The sequence below is a fragment of the Aspergillus pseudodeflectus genome, assembly GCF_044049435.1.
Source record: "Aspergillus pseudodeflectus strain CBS 756.74 chromosome Unknown BJX68scaffold_77, whole genome shotgun sequence".
NCBI classification, from domain to species: Eukaryota; Fungi; Ascomycota; class Eurotiomycetes; order Eurotiales; family Aspergillaceae; genus Aspergillus; species Aspergillus pseudodeflectus.
In genome coordinates, this window is record NW_027263853.1 from 97,629 (window position 1) to 116,921 (window position 19,293).

Here is a 19,293-nt window from a genome sequence, read left to right on the forward strand (position 1 = left end):
CAACCGCATCCTTCAAAGCCTCATTACTCCGCAAAACAAAGTGAGTGCAACATACACAGTCGTTTTAGATGAGCAACAATTTGCTTTACCTGCAAGCGGAAGATCTCATTCACACCCACCACATACCTTGACATATATATATATGTATCATGGCAGAAAACCAACGGCCAGTTGGGCTCCTCTTTGATATCGGAGGGGTTTGTGTAAGTCTACAAGCCATATCCGTGAAATGAAAACGAGGATCGCGCTGACTCTATCCAGGTTGTGTCGCCTTTTCAAGCTATCCTTGATTACGAAATCGCGCAAAACATACCCCCAGGATGGGTAAACTTCAGCATCTCCCGCACCTCTCCTCATGGTAGCTGGCACAGGCTGGAGCGGGGAGATATCAAGATGGATGCGAACTTCTTCGCCGAGTTCAATAGAGATCTACGGGACCCCGAGCTATGGAAGCAGTTCAACGAGAGTCTTCAAAAGAAGAATCCGGCCAAAGAATTCGCGTCAAACCCACCCCTGCCTGAGATAGACGCAGAGTGGCTGTTCTGGGAGATGATGAGAATATCTAGAACACCCGATCGCTTCATGTGGCCTGCGCTCAAGAAGTTGAAGGAGTCTGGCAAGTTTATTTTGGGAGCACTGTCAAATACAGTCATCTTTCCGGACGGGCACCAGTATAATGATGATATTCTCGGGCGCAAGGCATTGTTCGACTTTTTCATCTCATCTGCGCACACTGGTCTTCGGAAACCAGATCCGAAGATATATCAGGTTGCGCTGGAGGAGATGAATGCGGCCGCCAAAAGAAAAGGACTGAAACCTGTGCGCGCGTCCGATGTGGTTTTCCTGGACGACATTGGCCAGAATCTTAAACCAGCGAAGGCCATTGGGATGAGGACGATCAAGGTCAACCTTGGGCACATAGAAGATGCAGTCAAGGAGCTGGAAAAGGTCACTGGGCTTGGTCTCTTGGATGAACAAGACAAGGCCAAACTATAGACGAGCGATTGGCATTTATATTACCGGTATATCTTGAATAGAGAACCATTTCTCAATCTTAGCCCTTCATAGTCTTTTGTTGTCGTCGTGTACATAATAAAGTGGTCTGGCGGATATTATGCTGAGCCAAACTTTGGGGTTGCCGCATGCTCGTCGCCGACCACACTGAAGTTGCGGGATGCAGCCACGCTAAGCGAAGCCCGTCCACAAATTCATCCCACGAAATTCCTCCATCTCTTTCTCTGTAGCTAACGTCGACAACTCGGTTCTCATCCGCCCAATCCGTCAAAATGGTGAGTGTATACTGCCATACTTGAGAATGGCGAGCACATCGCATTGTTTCCATCCTCTCTTTTTCTTCGGCACCATGGGTTTTTCTCGTGGCATCCGGGTCTTTGCAAGATGCTTCGGAGTGGGATATTTCTGAAGCGCAAATTGCTGACTCGAGTGTTTGTCCGGTAGGCCCCTTACCAGAAGACTGTTAAGTCCAGCGCGTACTACAGGTAAGACTTCGTTTGCAGCCCTTGAACTTGTAGAAATTAATGCTAACACCATCTCCAGCCGCTACCAGACCAAGTACCGCCGTCGCAGAGAGGGAAAGACCGACTACTATGCTCGTAAGCGCCTCATCACCCAGGCCAAGAACAAGTACAACGCTCCCAAGTACCGCCTGGTCGTCCGCTTCACCAACCGCGACATCGTTACCCAGATCGTCTACTCTGAGATCACCGGTGACAAGGTCTTCGCCAGCGCCTACTCCCACGAGCTCAAGCGTTATGGCATCACCAACGGTCTGACCAACTGGGCTGCCGCCTACGCCACCGGTCTCCTCCTTGCCCGCCGTACTCTCAAGAAGCTCGGACTCGACGAGGACTTCACCGGTGTTGAGGAGGCCGATGGTGAGTTCACCCTCACCGAGGCTGCCGAGACCGATGAGGGCTCCCGCCGCCCCTTCAAGGCCTTCCTCGATGTTGGTCTTGCCCGTACCTCGACTGGTGCCCGTGTCTTCGGTGCCATGAAGGGTGCTTCCGACGGTGGTATCTTCGTCCCCCACTCCGAGAACCGCTTCCCCGGTTACGACATCGAAGCCGAGGAGCTCGACGCTGAGACTCTCCGCAACTACATCTTCGGTGGCCACGTCGCTGAGTACATGGAGGGTCTTGCCGATGACGACGAGGAGCGCTTCCGTGGTCAGTTCCACAAGTACACCGAGAACGAGATCGACGCTGGTGAGCTCGAGGAGCTCTACGCCGAGGCCCACAAGGCTATCCGTGAGGACCCCTTCAAGAAGGATGAGGATGAGGGCTCCAAGAAGACCAAGGAGGAGTGGAAGGCTGAGAGCAAGAAGTACAAGAAGGCTAAACTTACCCGCGAGGAGCGCAAGGCTCGCGTTGAGGCTAAGATCCGCGAGCTTGCTGCTTAAATGGTTTATCACTTGAGGCGGATTGATCGTGCTTGAACCATAACTGAGTGCGATAGTCGAAAAAAAAGTTCACTTTGCCGACAATATACAGTGGGCATCCGGTTTCTTGCCAACTCGCGTTTTTCTTCAAGATATCCTGTAGTTGATGATTTTCACGACGACATTTGTTTTATGGCTAGGGCTGTTTTATCGGAGCATATTGGGTGCAAGCAATGGGAATGGATTCTTAGTTCTTCAAGACTCAAAGCTCCTAAAATCGGCCTTGCAGTAGCCCGTGTAAGATTGGAAACTGTCCAGCACCCAATGGAAGTGTGCCTGCCACTGTCTTGCAGCCCTAGATCCTTTCGTCAACCATCTCCAACCAGTTTCGCCACCCCCGCTATGCCGAATTTGCACTACTACCCTCTTCATTAGCTGATGTGTGTCCAAGTACTTTCCTTGGTTTTTACGGACGCAAAGAATGTTAGAGAAAGATATTCCCTCGTAGGTCCAGTGTGCGTGTTCAATGATTTTTCTGCTTCCGTGGCTAATGCCGCTGCAGCCGACGGAATATGTTACCATATGGGGTATCTTCTCTCGTGCTGGAAGAATGGATTGTGGATTACGGATCCATGAGGTTAAACCCTGGAGGATCACCATGAGAGGATACCTGCCTGCGGGTCCAGCTGAGCTGCAGTCGTCCCTCGTCTCCATTGTTCCTTATTTGAGACCTCCCTTTACTCTTGAAAAGTCGAAGTTGCTTTCGATAATGTTGGTAGATAACTTGTGTCAATGCGCCCACATGATTGGGATACCTCACGAAGGACGATACGCCATTCCAGAACTAGATCAGCAGGTCAAAGCGGATGGCCATTCTGGGGGATGTTCATTCCCTCAGGTGACTTTTGCGTTGCCTCTCGACTCCACGACCTGGGATTGTAATAGTACTAGTTGTATCAAACCAATACAATACACCGGCGAGTCTATAGAGAAGTTGAGAGAAAAAAAACCGATGAACCTTGCAGCAATCGCCCTCGCATGCATCTGGCACTGTCCGTCGACCAACGGATGCTGTCCATCGAGGCATTCTGTGTAACATATATGAAAATCATATAACCAGCCAGGTTTTGGCAGTTTGCTCTGGAACACTTCTTACAGCACATAGAGCAACGCACAGGCCACATTGCAACCTGCAAGTTGCAGTTCTCAGGCTGATTTTAGGCTTAGGTTACCAAGAGTCTGGAGATCTTAAACTACTAATACCAGGACTCTGTGTGTGTGATGCATTTGGCATTCTGAGACAGGATTATCCCGCACCGGCAATCGGGGAGCTGAAAAAACGAAGAGAGCGGTGATATCTTTGGGCTTAGTGAGAATGCATTTGGCGTCGATTCGTGTAATATACCAGTGCTAAGTGGCGGAGTCCTGGCTGAATATTCTTCAAGTCCCGTAGGAGAATAGAATACCGTGTAGAGATTGGAAAAGTCCAAGGGGGCATTTTGTAAACCTCATTATGTTTGGTTGTTCGGTCTGCGATAGAAAGACATTCGATTCCGAAGTCCGGAGAAGTCGAGAAGACTCCGCTCAGATTTTCAACGGTATGCGGTCTTGGCAGGGTGTGTCAACGATTAAACTCCAGCATCGGAGACTAGCGGAAATCCGCGAAATAAGATCCTTCTAGAGACTTACTTCTGGAAATCAGAATTAATCAGCTTACAGTAGTACTTGGTACTCAGCACTAGTAGTAGTAAGACATGATCAAACGTCAACTTGAAGCCGAAAATTGATCGAGATTCTGTTCTTCAAGAAGCTTATTGCTGGTAAAAACATACTAGTAATTACCGTACCATACCACAAACCATCCGGGCTGCCATTTTGTAATGGATGCCCTGCTGGGTCGCAGGGACCCGGAGCACCGTGACGGAGAGGAGAGAGAATGCCAGTACCGCTCTTGCCGTGGTTGATGGGAGACATCCACATTTGTCCTTCGCTACTTTTTTAAACCAAGGCCGGCGACTAATCCTTTGAGCGCTTCATCGTTTTTTCCCAACGTTGACCTTCACATTACCGCCTCTATATTCATTTTCCTCTTCGCACTTTCTCCTTCCTCCTATGTGTGCCCATTTCCCCTCGTTGCTCTAACGTCATACTATGCTGCCCGCATCGCTCCGCCGCATTGCCAGAATGGACCTTTGCAACCGCCAATACTCCTAGACTTGGGCAAATCGCTATTGTATCCCTTGAATGAAGAAGTTGCGATACATCTGGTAGAGTGTTGCGGCCGCTAGAGACCTCCCGGTGTTGCTGAACGGACCGACTTATACGGACCGAGGGTTATGCGTTTCAGCTTCAAGCAACCAGAGGCTTGACCGGACTGGCGCTATTCTAACTATCTCGTTTGAACCGCTCAATTTACGATCAACAGCAAACTCAAAATGGAGGGCGTCGAGACTGTGGATGTTAGCTGGCTTCATCATTCTCAAAAAGGTGCCGTCCGGTCGTTGTTATCCCTCTACTAGTGTGTGAGGGTTTTCTAACGTCATCTGAATGCAGACAACAACCTCTCCCGTTGTAGGTCCGTCTCATCCTTGTCATGCGATAAACCCGTGAACGATGTCGAAACGGCAGCGGAACAGCATCATAAGAATGACAAATCCCGCGACAAAAAATCGCTTCCGTCACCGCAAACCACATCCGCTCCTCCCGTACCGGTCAAGGTAGAGGCTCATGGCACTACCTCTCGATCCGAAAAAGAACATAGGAACGGCGATGGTGTGACCGGAGATGCCACGCCAACACTGGCTCCCAAGAGCGCGCCGAAGCCGATTATAGGAAGGCGAGGCTCATGGATATCAAGCATCAGCTCCAAGTTCTCGTCTGGTTCCACTCCTCCTTCACAAGCTCACGTGAGGCCTCAAGCACCTCCAAAAGCAAGCTCCCCCGCTTCGAAACTTGACATGCATAATCCGTTTGGTGCGGCGTATTCGCCAAAAGACAAGGAAGACGAGAAAAAGGACGAAAATACTCCGTTGACTTCCACTTCGCCTCGCGGCCCTTCGTTCTTACAAAGTGCTTTCAGGAAGCTTTCCTCATCAAATTCCGGAGGAGGGAAACCAGCACCTTGTAACGGTGTCGTTTGTGAGCGTCGCGTGCTGAACATCGACCGAGAACGCGATAGGTGTAAGGTTCCGGATTTGAACCCAGCAAAGTTACACCGGGTCGCCTTTTGTGTTGATGTGGAGATAGCAGGTATATCCCGCAAAGACTCTGACGCAGAGAGCCCGCCCACAAGCACCAGCACAGGCACAACACGAAAGAACGTTCCCGATGTCAATGGACATAAGCTGAAGCGATCTAATTCAAGGTCTAAAAGCAAAGATGAGGCTGAGCCGCTGAAACAAGCGCAACATGCGTCATCAGAGAAAGATATTCAAGACGTCCAACCCCAAGGAAATGGCACGCCGCCGAAGAGTATCCCTCAAGAGGCATCGCCGAACAACGATGCGAGACCCAGTGGTGATGTCAAAGAACCCACAAGGAAGCAAGAGAAAAAAAAACGTTCGGAAGAAGAGAGACGGGAACGGAAGGAGAGAAAACGGAGATTAGCAGAGGCAAATGGTACCATTCCTCTGCAGCTGACGGCTGACGATCCCGAGAGCGACCCTAAAGCGGCTGGTACTCGATCTGTCGCTCAGAGCCATCCTACCACTGACCCAATTCGAATCTATCGTCGTTGCTGCCAACTGCGTGAAACACCCGTACTGAAACGCATAGTTGACGAAATATCCTCACCTTCCTCGACGCTGGCAGAATCTCCTGGAACCGTTGCTGTGCTGGACCTCACTAATTTTCCCATGACCTCCGAGGATATCGCTACATTCAGCGACTGGTTGGCCGTCGTACCGGTACGAAAGCTGATCCTTGAAAAGTGTGCCTTAACCGACGATTCCGTTCGTTCCATCCTCTCCGGCTTACTGTCTACGAAAACGGTTGAGCATATGAGGCGCAGGCGTGGGAGAACCAAAAAACCCAACTCTGAGGCACCGGAGAAATCAGAAAGGTTCAGTGTTGTGGAGAGGCTATCCTTGAAGGATAATCCCAAGATTGGTGCTGAAGGATGGCGCCATATCAGTCTTTTTATACATCTCTCCAAGTCGCTTAAAGCCATTGATCTCACGGGGATTCCGCTTCCGAAGAAGTCTATTTCTCTGAATGATCCTGGCAGTATGCCACCCAAGGGTTCCGCTCATACTGTGGATGTTGCTACCATATTTGCGAATTCTCTTTCGAAACGTTTTGGAGGTGACCACCTCGAAGAGTTACTACTCAACCAGTGCAAGCCTACGATGGAGGATGTGATGAAGATTTGCGATGCTGCCACAGCTGTCGGCTTAAGGAGGCTAGGCCTGGCCAATAACGAATTGACTCGAGCGGGCATGGAACACGTTGTTCATTATCTCGAGTCTGGCAAATGCGAGGGCTTGGATCTTGGTGGAAACCCCATTGGAGCCGATTTGGACTTGATGGCCGATGCTATTGAGGGTGACCTTCCGCTCTGCGCACTCAGTCTGGCGGATTGCTCTCTGACTCCCTCTACCCTATATCCACTGCTCCAAGCGTTTACGCGCCTGCCTGACCTTCGCTTTATCGATGTCTCACACAACCCAGCGTTGTTCTCGACACAACCAGATGCGTTGTCAACCTTTAGGCGTTTCCTTCCGAAACTGCCTTTCCTGAAGCGCATTCATCTGGCTGATGTGAATCTTTCTTCTGAACATATGATTGCACTCGCCGAGATTCTACCGGAATGTCCGAGTTTGAGTCATTTGAATATACTAGAGAACCCGGCGCTCATCGCCCTTGCTTCCGCAAAGGATCCAGAAACGCAGGAGGAAGCGTGCGCTGTTTATGCATCCCTGCTGGCTGCAGTGCGTGTCTCACGGACAATCATTGCAGTGGACATTGAAGACCCGAGCGCTGAAAACAATGAAGTTGTCAAAGCCCTGGCGTCTCAGATTGTGGCTTATTGTCTCCATAACCTCGAGGGAGGCGCTCTCGAGGCAGAGCTCTCGGAGAACCTGGACCCGTCCCTGCCACGGACAGCCGTACCGATTCCTGACATTCTTCAGCATATCGTCGGCCATGGTGCAGCTGAAGAAGGAGGTGAAGAAGATGGCGATCCTGCTCCTGATGAGGACTACGTCATAGGTGGCACTGGCGTCGTCAAAGCTCTTGGGGTATGTCTCGGTAACCTTGACCAGCATATCCCTGGGGACGCGTCCGGTCCTGCTAGTGGCACAACGACGCCTAGGCATCGCAAATCTAGGTCTTATACGGCCAAACGACCACGTGATATGTCCAAGAATCTTTTGGAATCAGCTCGGAATATACGTACGCGAATCGAGTCTGCTCTTGTGCGCGAGGATCGTGCTGGCAACGATGCCAATTACAGTATGTCTTCCAACTTTACCATCTGTGTAATACTAATAAGTCTCTGTAGGACGTCTTCAATTCCTTGATTTCACACTGCAGAAAATGATTCAGCGGTTTGAGGATGAATACCCTGAAACCCGAATCATCCAACCTCAACCTATCAACCTCAACCAAGAAACTAGCTCGCAAAACTCCGGGGACGATGACCATCTTGCTAGCAGTTTCACCAATGCCCAGTCAACAGGTATCAACAACCACGATAACGACATCGCAGTCGATGATGAGGAGGGTGACCATTATGCTATCCGACTGTCGCGGGCTAGTTCTATTACCTCACTGCACTCACGCGCAATGACCTCTGAAGAAGGCCATGTCCATCGCCTCGGTCAAAACATTCGCCGTGACTTCTTGCACCCTCTGGATCAAACTCAAGAAGGAGATTCGATGAACACGGTGGACGAGTCTCATATCGCAGCTCTGCGTGAGAGACTAGATCGCCTGCATGAGGCACAAACCCGCTCCCATTTTGAAAGTGTAGGAGCAGACAAGGCTTTCCATGAACTGGGCTCAACGGTTGAGGAACTGTGGGCGATTCAAAAACAGGACTCGGAAGCCTTTGAACGGTTCAAGCAAAGTCAAATCGCGGCACAGATCAATAGTGGCAGAAGGACGCCCTCGATGTCGGACAGCAAGATGACCAGAGCACACAATTCTGGTTCTGAGCCGCCATCGGCACCATAAGCCGACAATCCTCTTTGTCGACATCTATACTTGCATTTACTCTCGATGCTCAGTGCATTGTTAATTCTCTATACTATACCCACTCGGTACATGTCTTTCGCTTCGTTTGTGACAATTAGCGTGTACGTAATTGCCATATTGTGCTTACTCTTGTTGCTTCATCTCTTGTACCTCTAGCGTGTTGTCATTGTACGCGTACAGTCTGTATGTTGTATGCCATAGGAATGATGGCGCTTGCTTAATCTTTGAACCAACGCAAAGAATGGGTACCGAATAAATGTCCAGTCGTGCTGGTTTTCTGATAAGTGACATCATTGTAGCGCGGAGTGGGCGACTTCGACCTTAGTCATGCATCCTCGGTTCCCCAGAAACCGCAAGTTGGGGAAGAATCACATGCCAATTCCGCTGTCCGCGTGGTCGCTGTCGTCGACTTTCAACTTCTCGTTTACACCAAACTTCCGCCCTCATTCCGTCAGACCAGGATCATCAACGGACATGTTGGCTTACGTTGACTCTGGATAAACTCACTTTTGTCCCTCCTGCGAGCGGCCGTTTCTGTCGCTATGGCTGCGCAATCGAAGCTGCTCCCGCCCGAACGCTCTGTGCGGCAGCTCTTCTCTAGTCTGGCATCAGTTTACCTCCGTCATCGTACCAACATCTCGCGCACAGTCTACCTAGCTCTCTTTGCGGCCCTCGCAAAGCGCATCCATAATGCCATCTCCGAGCAAAAAGCGGCCTCCCAGCACCAGGTGGACTTGCGGAGGAAACCAGGGACAAGCAGTCTAGGGGACGGACCCGACAAACCACGAAAGAAGGTCGGGGTAAATCGCGAATTTTTCAGAAATCTTTCCCGACTGTTGAAGATCGTGATACCGAGTTGGCGGAGCAAGGAACTACGACTACTCGTCAGTCATAGTGTATTTCTGGTTCTGCGGACGTTGCTCAGTCTGTATGTGGCCGAGCTTGATGGGCGACTCGTCAGTAACTTGGTTCGCGGAAAAGGAAAGGACTTCTTGCTAGGGTTGGTGTGGTGGATGATTGTTGCAGTGCCTGCAACATTTACGAATTCTATGGTGAGTACCTTAGACCACTTGTGGAATTATTTCCAACGGTGTTGATTGACTAACGTGACCTAATTCTGCAATAGCTGTCCTATCACCAATGCAAGCTCGCACTTAGCTACCGAAAGCGTCTTACCGATCACATTCACGAAAAGTATCTGTCGAATATGACCTTCTATGCAATCTCCGCCCTGGACGACCGGGTCAAGAATCCCGACCAGCTCATCACCGTGGATGTTTCTCGCTTCTCCGACAGCCTTGCAGAGCTATATTCCAACCTTGCTAAACCGATCCTAGACATGGTTATATACAACTACTCCCTGTCAAAGAGCGTTGGTGGAGAAGGCCTGTTCATAATGAGCCTTTTGGTTCAATTATCTGCTAATGTCATGCGCGCATTGACGCCACCATTCGGCAAATACGTCGCAGATGAGGCCCGACTGGAAGGAGAGTTTAGGTTCCTTCATTCGAGGTTAATCGACTATAGCGAGGAGATCGCCCTGTATCACGGCCATGAGGCGGAGAAGGACACGCTGGATAAAGGCTATTTTACACTAATCAAGCATGTGAATCGCATTTTACGGAGACGCTTATACCACGGATTCATGGAGGACTTTGTCATCAAATATTTCTGGGGTGCTTTGGGGTTGATTTTGTGCAGTGTGCCGGTGTTTTTCAGAATACCCGGTCAAGTCACCCAAACCATGGGTGACCGAACGGAAAGTGAGTGCGCCTTGTACGGTGTCAGGGCTTGATTTAGAACTGACTTTGAAAAATAGGCTTCGTGACGAATAGGAGGATGCTGCTTTCGTCTTCAGATGCTTTTGGCCGTCTAATGTTCTCTTACAAGGAGATCTCGGAACTAGCGGGCTATACGTCTCGTGTCTCATCTCTATTAGACGTTATGGATGACTTATTGGCGGGGCGTTTCGAGAAGAAGTTGGTCTCTTCAGCTTCGACAGAGGAAAATGCTGCCGTTTTGTCCGGCCGTGGAGTCATTGAGGAAAGCGATGCGATCGAGTTTACCGATGTCCCCATTGTCTCGCCCAATGGAGATGTCCTCGTCCGAAAACTGACGTTCACCGTACACCCCGGTGACCACTTGCTTATTGTTGGCCCCAACGGCTGTGGTAAATCCTCATTATTCAGAATTTTGGGTGGCCTATGGCCCGTATACGGCGGCCGTGTGAAGAAGCCTCGCTTCGATGAGATCTTTTACATTCCCCAGCGGCCCTATCTCTCCCGCGGAAGCTTGCGTCAGCAAGTAATATACCCCGATGGGGTCCGGGAAATGCGCGCCAAGGGAGTTACCGACGAAGACTTATACGAAATCCTTTCTATCGTCGAGATTGCCTCGGTTGTAAACCGGCCAGGCGGCTGGGACGCAGAAGAGGAATGGCGAGACGTCCTCTCCATCGGTCTCCAACAGCGGATAGCAATGGCCAGGCTCTTCTACCACCGGCCAAAGTTCGCTATTCTGGATGAGTGCACGTCCTCTGTGACGCTTGAGATCGAACGCGTCATGTACGAGACCGCGAAAAAACTAGGCACAACGCTAATGACCGTCTCACATCGACGAAGTCTATGGAAATACCACAAGATGATCCTCCAGTTCGACGGACAGGGCGGATACATCTTCACCGGGCTGGATTGGGAGAAGAGAATGAAATTGGAAGAGTATGCGCGCCCCGCTTCCCGGGTTTTTTTTTTTCTTCTTTCTGGATAGTACTAACATATCTTTCAATAGTGAAAAGGAAGAGCTCGACCTCCATCTCCGAGCTGTTCCTGAACTGCAGAAGCGCATGGCGGAATTGACATCTGCATAGAATCGCAGTATACCCATATGCGGTTGGGTAATGTGTACCTTGAGAATTTATAGCGAGATATCTGTGGCATGGGTGTTGGGTATTAGAAGCGTACGAACTAATTAGCAAATGCATCAACAAACCCAACCCCTCAAAAGATCGCATACCCAGTCGTCATTCCTCGCAGTCTTCGCACTGCCCTACTAGACGTGACGGCCGCTTGGTGTACAGCACAGAGACTGGGAAGGACACAACAGCATATAACACAACCCTAGGCTACGCACGAGGGTCTTTTGATCTTGATAGCTAATGATATGCTGTAGCCTATGCCATGCAGATATGTGAAGAATGGTGTGGTATTTGTATTACCTAGGCAACATAACCCTATAAAATAAACAAGGACAACTTCATCACATAATAGCTTGAGCTATGACTGACACACAAATCCATAGAACATGGGTTCGTCGACAACATGCATCAACAACGCCTCAGTCTGTTACAGCCAGTGGCTCCACGTTCCAGATGCTATCCGCATACTCATTGATCACTCGATCGGTTGAGAAGAACCCCATCCTTGCAACACTAGTGATGCTCTTTGAGATCCACTCATGCTGGTCTTTGAAGGCCTTGTCGATTATATCCTGGGTCGCAATGTATGAACTAAAGTCATCTGAGACAAGGTAATAGTCCCCATGCTCGGCAATGGAGGCAAGCAGCGCAGAAAAGTGGGACGGATCCCCGAATGTGCCAGCGCGGATGGCGTCAAAGACGCGGGCCAGGTCAGGGTCTAATTTGAAGCCGCCGTAGAAGTGTTTGTGCCGGATCTCTTCGACATCTTCGGCAAGATTACCGAAGAGAAAGATGTTTTGTTCGCCGATCTCGCGGGTTATCTCGATCTATTGCATTATTAGCGTTGATAAACCATGGTCAAGGGGATAGTCAAGCGTACGTTTGCTCCATCACAGGTGCCAATAATGAGGCCTCCATTGAGGACAAACTTCATGTTGCTAGTCCCACTTGCCTCTGTGCCAGCTGTGGAGATGTGTTCGCTGATATCAGACGCGGGGCAGATGATCTCTGCCTTGCTAACGTTGTAGTCCTCCACAAAGATGACTTTGAGTAGGTCGCCTACATCCTTGTCATTGTTAACAACGGACGATACTTCGTTGATGAGGTGGATGATTGTCTTGGCCATCCAGTAACCTGGTGCTGCTTTGCCTCCAAAGATGGACACTCGCGGCTGGACATTCTTTCTCTCCTCGGCGGATAGGGACTTGATCTTGAGATACCGGTGGATGACGCCGAATATGTTAAGTTGCTGGCGCTTATACTCGTGGATGCGCTTAACCTGGACGTCAAAGAGCGAATTTGGGTTCACACTATAGCCCGTGGCCTCCTTGATGTGTTTGGCAAGGCGAAGCTTGTTAGACGTTTTGATTTCGGCCCATTCCTGTTGAAACTCTTTGTCATCTGCGTAGCGCTCAAGCTGATCTAACAAAGTCAAGTCTGTGAGGAAATCGTAGCCTCCAATCTTGGAGGCAATCAGATCAGATAATCTAGGGTTGGCTTGGTGAAGCCAGCGGCGAGGAGTGACGCCGTTGGTGACGTTGGTGAACTTGTCAGGGCCATATATCGTTACAAAATCTCTAAAGATGGTAGTCTGGATCAGATCCGAATGTAGTTCTGCCACACCGTTGACTTTGTGAGAGCCAATGACTGCAATATGAGCCATTCGGACCATCTTGGGATGGGACTCCTCGATGATGGACACTCGCGAAAGAATATCTCTATCCTTGGGAAGTTTCTTCTCAACCGTCTGCAGGAAGTAGAGATTGATATCAAAGATGATTTGCATATGCCGCGGGAGGAGGTTTTGCATCAGAGGAACCGACCACTTCTCCAGTGCCTCTGGTAAAACAGTGTGGTTGGTATATCCAAATGTGTTGGTGACGATATTCCAGGCCTCGTCCCATTCCAACCCTTCCTGGTCAATGAGGATACGCTGAAGTTCGACAATCGCCAGTGTTGGGTGAGTGTCATTGAGCTGAATGGCAACCTGGTCCGGGAACTCGCTCCATGCTCGGTTTGTCTTTTTGAACCGCCTCACAATGTCAAACAGAGAGGCAGCGCACCAAAAGTATTGCTGCTTTAACCGTAGCTCTTTGCCTCTGTCCAAATTGTCATTGGGGTAGAGAACCGCCGAAATGGTTTCCGCGCGCTGCTGGTCTGCCACTGCACTTTCATATTCGCCGGCATTGAATTTCTGGAAATCAAACTCACCACTTGCGGCTTTGCTCGACCAGAGGCGGAGATTGTTTGTCGTTCGAGTACCGTAACCTGGAACTGGAACGTCATAGGCTACAGCCTGCACGGTCTCACCATCCTGCCAGGAGTGGACGGTCTTGCCATTTACATCCTCATACGACTTTACCCAGCCGTAGAATTGAATGTTGACCGTGATCTCGTGGCGGGGAAACTCCCAGGGGTTGAAATCCAACCAATAATCGGGAATCTCAACCTGGTAACCGTCCACGATCTCCTGTTTGAAGATTCCATAACGGTAACGCAGCCCATAGCCCCAGGCAGGGTAGTTGAGGGTTGCAAGGCTGTCAAGGAGGCAAGCGGCTAGGCGTCCTAGACCGCCGTTACCGAGAGCGGCGTCATGCTCCTGGTTGATGACATCTTCAACGCGAAAGCCTAGGTCATTTAGACCATCTTGAGCGGAGATCAGCGATTATCTTCATAGGAAATGGACTTTGGCACACCTCGCGCAACATCTTTCATGCCTACGTTGAGCATTGCGTTATCCAGAGCTCTGCCCATGAGGAATTCGAGAGAAAGATCTGGTAATATGATCAGTTCCATAAGTCGAAATCTCCAACCGCTCCAGACATACAATAGACCCTTTTCTGGTCGTTGAGAGTCTGTCTCTGCTGGGTTTTGTTCCATTCGATGATCAAACGGTCTCGAAATGCCAGAGCGGTCCCAGAGTATGCAGCCCTAAGGTCTGGTCAAGACTGCAAAACCGCTTTAAGAAGAGTAGACATACAATTCATCACAGTTGTACAGCGATCGAGCTAGTGTGGTTTCGACATGTCGCACCAATTCGTGCTACTGTCATCAGCGAAAGGTCTACAAGCTTGAGGGAAGATATAGAATATACTTCAAACTCATCTTTGTTTGTGAAACCATAGGCAGACTATACTGGATTAGTTTCGCCCGCAAGTCTCGATCCTGTTTGTTGCACTCATTCTTACATGCTTCTTCCATCTAAATGGACAAAATATGTTAGCTCACCAACGAAGCTTTTGTGTCCACCACGGGAGGAAAAGGAAGAAGGGCCACTCACGCCTCCCTCAACGCTTCAGGAATACTGGCTTCGACACTCTTGATCTCGGCTCTCCCAAAACCAGTGTAGTTACGCTTGTGTTTCGGACGGCTGAACCCCGGACCAATTGGGCCTTGGAGGCTCGAGACCGGGGCACCTACGGAGGGCCTCCTTTCATGGCGACTCTCAGACATGATAGCGGCAGCTGAGCAGTAGTGCACTACAATTGGGGGATTGGTGGATTAGCCGATCGCTGACGCTAGGATCGTAGCAGACAAAGGAATTCGACGCAAAGGTTTGGTGTGGTAAGACCACTAAGCAACACAATTGCGGCAAAGGACTCCAGAGGAACTGAGGGGCTGAGACAGAGGAAAGACACGAGTAAATAAGAGGGGTGGCGATGAGGAGAGAGTTGAGACGGATGGGAAGGAGGAGGAGCTATGGCCTGGTCTTTGTACCCCGTGACGAGGATGCTGGGATCAAAGCATGGCAGCACCTCAGCACGGGGACGTGGGCTGCAGCGCAACTCGATAATCTCTCAGAGAAGACTACAATCCAGACTTGTTTTTGCAAAGGCTCGAGGAGCTAACTGGGGGTCTAGACTTTTGCTCCACTGTGGAGGATCAGCCGTCAGCTGTCAGGTGCCCAAAGAGATGTGGGTTTACTACGGATCATTCGGATACTACCTGCGTTATCTGTTCTTTAAACAGCTCTGAGTACCAGGGTGCTAATCGTGCTATACGAACCAGAGGAGGACAGTTGGTATTGATGCCCCTCTCTATGACGCAACCACCCTATATGTGTTGTTACTAATCTCACGGTACCCAGCCAACGACTAGTAACTATATGGTTCGATCTCAAACCCCTCTCTCCAATCCGACTGGACAAGAATATCCGCAGCCAAGGGTATTGTAAGTTGATAAATTCTGACACAACAAGCCGAGAAATATGTCATTCCATTTCCGAGTCGAGCAAGCGGAACGGGCTCAATTAGGGCATTGAGGCTGGCACTAGAACAGATTACTGCTCTCAGACGCAGATGGTCATATTATTGGCATGAAGGGTATGTATAATAGCCGTACTGTAGGAATTTCAACCTATATCCAGAGCAATTCCTGTGCCGAGCGCGGCACGATACAGGGACACTGACAACGCAAGGTAGAGCTGATAATAAAGCCAAACTAATAGGGAAATTGAATCTCAGGGTACATGAGACAAGGATATCAGAAGCCCCGCACGCATGATAGATATATGCAAAATATGCGTTGGGATCTGCAACTTTTCAGAATCAAAATAATAGGCTCATGTATCCCAAAAACAATCGAGACTTGATAGGTCGAAGAAAGGGGAACCCGGATAGAAAATCATGTCAATCAATAAGTGATGCTGACAAACAGCATTAAGCACGCGTCTGCCCAGTCAGGGTATGAGAAATGTGTGAGAATTGGAAGAAGGTGAGCAAAATAAAAAATATAAAAATAAACACCATGCTAGAATTGCCAGTCAATGAAATTCCAACCCAGCGCCGAGAACAAAAAAAAAAACGAAGACGGTTGGTTGAAGAACGCAATTTGCATGCCGGTACGCCAAAAACTCTCCGCCAAGAATACACGTGAGAAGGGGAATAAAGCAGGTAGGAAAGATAATGGGAAGCGAAAGTCAAAAAGCCATTAAAGGAAGAGGCTGAATGGAGGCCAAGGGTCAGGAACAGGTTTGTGTCGGGTAATGTTTAGTCGTATGGAAGCCCGGGCCTGCCCGTCAACCAATTATTCAGTTGTTCATAGAATTCCCGAGTCTTTCAGGGCATTCTGTAGGATAGTCTCTTTCACTGCGGCGAACACTAAACGAATATTCGTGGTGTCGGTGGCTTGTGTCAGGCTTTTAAAGCGTCAGATATTAGGACAAGCACTTGAATCACATAGTGAGGATATTCCTTACTGGGGATATAGGTTTAGATGTGCTCTGTTGACCTGATTGAACCGCCAAAGGAGATACTTTGCGGCTCGATTCACATCATTACCACCTGAATAGTCTGGGAAGTAATTGTGCAATGGCGAGCGCGGTAGCTTTTGTCGAAAGAGGTCCACTTTGTTCAAGAAGAGGATTATGCTTGTTCGCATGAACCACCTAGAATTTACCACAGAGTCAAATAGTACCAAACTCTCCATCATTCGGTTCTACCAGTACTGAGTCAGTTTGAGGCAGAGATACGAATGTGGGTGACGTACCTGGTTCCCTTCCTCTAGCAGCACTTGGTCGTATTCGCTTAGAGCCACGCAGAAGATGATGGACGTGACATTTTCGAAACAATGTATCCATTTTTTCCGCTCGCTGCGCTGGCCGCCAACATCGAACATGCTATTACCGTGGTCAGAGAAAGACTTGAACATTTGTAAGAAAGAAATCGTACTGAATGCTCAGCTGTCCCATGGTGAAACGCGTCTCGTAGATACCCGTTGTCTTGGTTCTTGCGCGCAGCACATCATTAACGTTTGGTATATAATCCGGTGCTGTTATGCGCTTGGCCTCCTCGAAAAAACTATGACCTTATTTAGTACAATGCTTGCTGACTCGTAATCGCGAGATCCTTACTAAGGCGCCGAATCCATCAGATAGAACTCATTTTGCCGTTCTAATGCTGTTGATGTGCATGGGTCATTCCAGATGTATGTTATCGCATCTCCAACCGAGGGATCCAAGGGTATATTAGGATCCGGATCGATGTTGTAGTCGGTGAGGAATTCGATATAGTCCCGGACTTTTTGGCTTGAAGGCTCCAGAGAGAATTGGTGGTAGGCGCCAATGAGGGCCTTTGCGCATTCGAGGAGATTCTTGTATACTGTCAAACGATATAGAGCCAGCTCCTCGACAGTGTATCCGTTCTGATGAATGATCTTCATTTGTTTGACAATCGTCGATTTCCCACTTTCTCCGGAACCTAAGCAGCGCGCAACTCGTTAGCTCAAAACCTGGAAAGGGCCTACAGGCGCCTGTAGACAGGAACGCAGTAGCAGCAGTAGCAGCATACCGAGTAGCAAAATCTTGCATTCTCGCCGTAACCGCCTAGAGTCCTCTTCTAGTTTTCGGTCGATTGCCTGGCTTCTCTTCTTTTGCTCCGCATCCCCTGTAGACTCCGAGCTAAAACAGGAACCCATTTTCACAACTTGTCGCCGTTGCTAGGTTATCGAGTAAAGCGGCGAACAAGAGCAGAACCGCAAGGCTCCCGCAGGGAAGTTCTTGGGCGATGGATCGCCCCTATAAGCTATGAGAGCGAGTGTCGGCGCGATGGAGGGGCAAAGAGCGACTGGTCTGGAGTAATGATAGCTTCGCAGTTATTTGACGATGGCCGACGAGGGACCGAGACCAGGGAGTAGAAGTCAGGAAGAGGACCACGGGGAAGATGAGGGATCGGGCAAAAGGCCTGAGCAACGACTGCAGGCTTCCGGGTACGGAGATGACGGGTTGTGGCGCGGTTGATCGAAACTAGGGAGACGAGTCGACGACGAAGAGGAGTTGTAAGCAGCAGAGTCCGACTAGACAAGATACGTCTCACTTGGGAGAACCGATTGGAGTGAGGGGCGACAGGATAGAAACTGCGGAGCAAAGACGTGAGAGAGCGACGAGCGGACGCTAAAAAGGGTAGCAGAGTCGATCGGGGGATGATGTGGGAGAGTTGGATGGGGGCGCGGATCTCCAAAGAATAGTCAGATAATGTAAGCAGCAGCAACTGGAGAGGTTTGACACCGTTTTAAGACCCAGGCAACGAGACACCACGGGGGATATGCAAGTAATCCTAAACAATTAATTAGGCTCTATTGTTGACACGTTGTGTGAGAGACATGATATTAATTATGGCTGATATTGGAAGTCTAACTGTCTGAGAGGACGTGTGGAACTAATCCAGGTGGGTGACAGGTAATTAGCAGCGGGTGACAGGACGAGCGAGCCCTGACGTCGTCCGCTTGTGATTACAGCATTGCTATTATTATTTGTTCGTCTTTTGGGCCCTGGAAAGTCTCGGTTTGTAGGTTGCTCTTCTTATTAAAGATGTGTCAGTGTCGAGAGTTTGGCTGAGTGGTGCATGTCCATTTTCGTCATCTTGGCCATCTCCATCATGAGGGTGGAGTTGAGCTGAACAGAGGATCCTCTCCTGTACGTAACTACTCCGGAGTAAGGTAAGTTCACAGCTCCTCCATAATTATCCATCTCGATCGTAGGGGCAAAATGTGGGAATGTGGACCGGTAAAGTTAGCCGCAAATAGACGGCCGAGCTATCAAATGAACTTGCAAGACGGCTACATCGTAGATAGATCTCAGGGAAGACACCGATTCATGGAGAGCATAGTAGACGACAAGATAAGTAATAATAAAGGCTTTGAAGGTGTCGAAGCCCTTTGAGACTCTGATAGCTGCTCCGCACAGTTACCTTTCTTCGCTACACTCTGTCTGCCGATTGATGCGTGCTATATATAGGGGAGCGGTACTCGAACTTATACTTGACAACTCGCATTTTCACACCCCGAACTT

At 49.5% G+C, this 19,293-nt stretch overlaps 7 protein-coding genes across 7 annotated transcripts; 4 read left to right on the forward strand and 3 right to left on the reverse strand.

The window, feature by feature from the left end:
- Positions 1–149: 149 nt before the first annotated feature.
- Positions 150–2,419, forward strand: BJX68DRAFT_272285 (60S ribosomal uL18 domain-containing protein; the record flags this gene model as incomplete). Its single annotated transcript, XM_071047168.1, has 4 exons — positions 150–203; positions 262–948; positions 1,459–1,499; positions 1,558–2,419. 4 exons carry the CDS (start codon positions 150–152, stop codon positions 2,417–2,419), a joined length of 1,644 nt encoding a protein of 547 aa, XP_070893397.1.
- Positions 2,420–2,886: 467 nt separating this feature from the next.
- Positions 2,887–4,144, forward strand: BJX68DRAFT_248197 (uncharacterized protein). Its single transcript, XM_071041878.1, has 2 exons — positions 2,887–4,005; positions 4,088–4,144. The coding sequence occupies exon 1, from the start codon at positions 2,925–2,927 to the stop codon at positions 3,492–3,494; it is 570 nt and encodes a 189-aa protein (XP_070893398.1). The 5' UTR covers positions 2,887–2,924; the 3' UTR covers positions 3,495–4,005; positions 4,088–4,144.
- A 17-nt stretch (positions 4,145–4,161) lies between these two features.
- Positions 4,162–8,983, forward strand: BJX68DRAFT_248198 (putative cell wall biogenesis protein Mhp1). Its single transcript, XM_071041879.1, has 5 exons — positions 4,162–4,857; positions 5,044–7,676; positions 7,710–7,747; positions 7,778–7,849; positions 7,899–8,983. Exons 1-5 carry the CDS (start codon positions 4,834–4,836, stop codon positions 8,570–8,572), a joined length of 3,441 nt encoding a protein of 1,146 aa, XP_070893399.1. The 5' UTR covers positions 4,162–4,833; the 3' UTR covers positions 8,573–8,983.
- Positions 8,984–9,012: 29 nt separating this feature from the next.
- On the forward strand, positions 9,013–11,768 carry BJX68DRAFT_201701 (ATP-binding cassette long-chain fatty acid transporter PXA2). The gene is made up of 4 exons (XM_071037564.1): positions 9,013–9,645; positions 9,720–10,356; positions 10,413–11,310; positions 11,381–11,768. The coding sequence occupies exons 1-4, from the start codon at positions 9,136–9,138 to the stop codon at positions 11,457–11,459; spliced, it is 2,124 nt and encodes a 707-aa protein (XP_070893400.1). The 5' UTR covers positions 9,013–9,135; the 3' UTR covers positions 11,460–11,768.
- Positions 11,769–11,778: 10 nt separating this feature from the next.
- glpV (glycogen phosphorylase) lies at positions 11,779–14,546 on the reverse strand. Its single transcript, XM_071041880.1, has 5 exons — positions 14,488–14,546; positions 14,335–14,438; positions 14,204–14,281; positions 12,388–14,153; positions 11,779–12,334 (listed from the first exon to the last, which is right to left on the reverse strand). Exons 3-5 carry the CDS (start codon positions 14,259–14,261, stop codon positions 11,927–11,929), a joined length of 2,232 nt encoding a protein of 743 aa, XP_070893401.1. The 5' UTR covers positions 14,262–14,281; positions 14,335–14,438; positions 14,488–14,546; the 3' UTR covers positions 11,779–11,926.
- On the reverse strand, positions 14,516–15,083 carry BJX68DRAFT_201734 (uncharacterized protein). The gene is made up of 3 exons (XM_071037565.1): positions 14,788–15,083; positions 14,602–14,708; positions 14,516–14,549 (listed from the first exon to the last, which is right to left on the reverse strand). Exons 1-2 carry the CDS (start codon positions 14,958–14,960, stop codon positions 14,648–14,650), a joined length of 234 nt encoding a protein of 77 aa, XP_070893402.1. The 5' UTR covers positions 14,961–15,083; the 3' UTR covers positions 14,516–14,549; positions 14,602–14,647.
- A 1,380-nt stretch (positions 15,084–16,463) lies between these two features.
- On the reverse strand, positions 16,464–18,195 carry gpaB (guanine nucleotide-binding protein subunit alpha gpaB). The gene is made up of 6 exons (XM_071037566.1): positions 17,795–18,195; positions 17,359–17,704; positions 17,177–17,305; positions 16,995–17,124; positions 16,705–16,943; positions 16,464–16,644 (listed from the first exon to the last, which is right to left on the reverse strand). The coding sequence occupies exons 1-6, from the start codon at positions 17,919–17,921 to the stop codon at positions 16,545–16,547; spliced, it is 1,071 nt and encodes a 356-aa protein (XP_070893403.1). The 5' UTR covers positions 17,922–18,195; the 3' UTR covers positions 16,464–16,544.
- Between the last annotated feature and the right edge of the window lie 1,098 nt (positions 18,196–19,293).

Coding starts and splice junctions, on each gene's coding strand:
- gpaB (XM_071037566.1), bottom strand. CDS start 17,921: ATGGGTTCCTGTTTTAGCTCGGAGTCTACAGGGGATGCGGAGCAAAAG. Junction 17,705..17,794: donor ATGCAAGATTTTGCTACTCG/GTATGCTGCTAC, acceptor CGCGCTGCTTAG/GTTCCGGAGAAAGTGGGAAA. Junction 17,125..17,176: donor ATGGGACAGCTGAGCATTCA/GTACGATTTCTT, acceptor CCACGGTAATAG/CATGTTCGATGTTGGCGGCC.
- BJX68DRAFT_201701 (XM_071037564.1), top strand. CDS start 9,136: ATGGCTGCGCAATCGAAGCTGCTCCCGCCCGAACGCTCTGTGCGGCAG. Junction 10,357..10,412: donor CATGGGTGACCGAACGGAAA/GTGAGTGCGCCT, acceptor TTTGAAAAATAG/GCTTCGTGACGAATAGGAGG. Junction 11,311..11,380: donor AAGAGAATGAAATTGGAAGA/GTATGCGCGCCC, acceptor ATCTTTCAATAG/TGAAAAGGAAGAGCTCGACC.
- BJX68DRAFT_248198 (XM_071041879.1), top strand. CDS start 4,834: ATGGAGGGCGTCGAGACTGTGGAT. Junction 7,748..7,777: donor TTATACGGCCAAACGACCAC/GTGATATGTCCA, acceptor TTTTGGAATCAG/CTCGGAATATACGTACGCGA. Junction 7,850..7,898: donor TGGCAACGATGCCAATTACA/GTATGTCTTCCA, acceptor AAGTCTCTGTAG/GACGTCTTCAATTCCTTGAT.
- BJX68DRAFT_248197 (XM_071041878.1), top strand. CDS start 2,925: ATGATTTTTCTGCTTCCGTGGCTAATGCCGCTGCAGCCGACGGAATAT.
- BJX68DRAFT_201734 (XM_071037565.1), bottom strand. CDS start 14,960: ATGTCTGAGAGTCGCCATGAAAGGAGGCCCTCCGTAGGTGCCCCGGTC. Junction 14,709..14,787: donor CCTGAAGCGTTGAGGGAGGC/GTGAGTGGCCCT, acceptor TTGTCCATTTAG/ATGGAAGAAGCATGTAAGAA.
- glpV (XM_071041880.1), bottom strand. CDS start 14,261: ATGGGCAGAGCTCTGGATAACGCAATGCTCAACGTAGGCATGAAAGAT. Junction 14,154..14,203: donor CATGAAAGATGTTGCGCGAG/GTGTGCCAAAGT, acceptor TCTCCGCTCAAG/ATGGTCTAAATGACCTAGGC. Junction 12,335..12,387: donor GCACCTGTGATGGAGCAAAC/GTACGCTTGACT, acceptor ATAATGCAATAG/ATCGAGATAACCCGCGAGAT.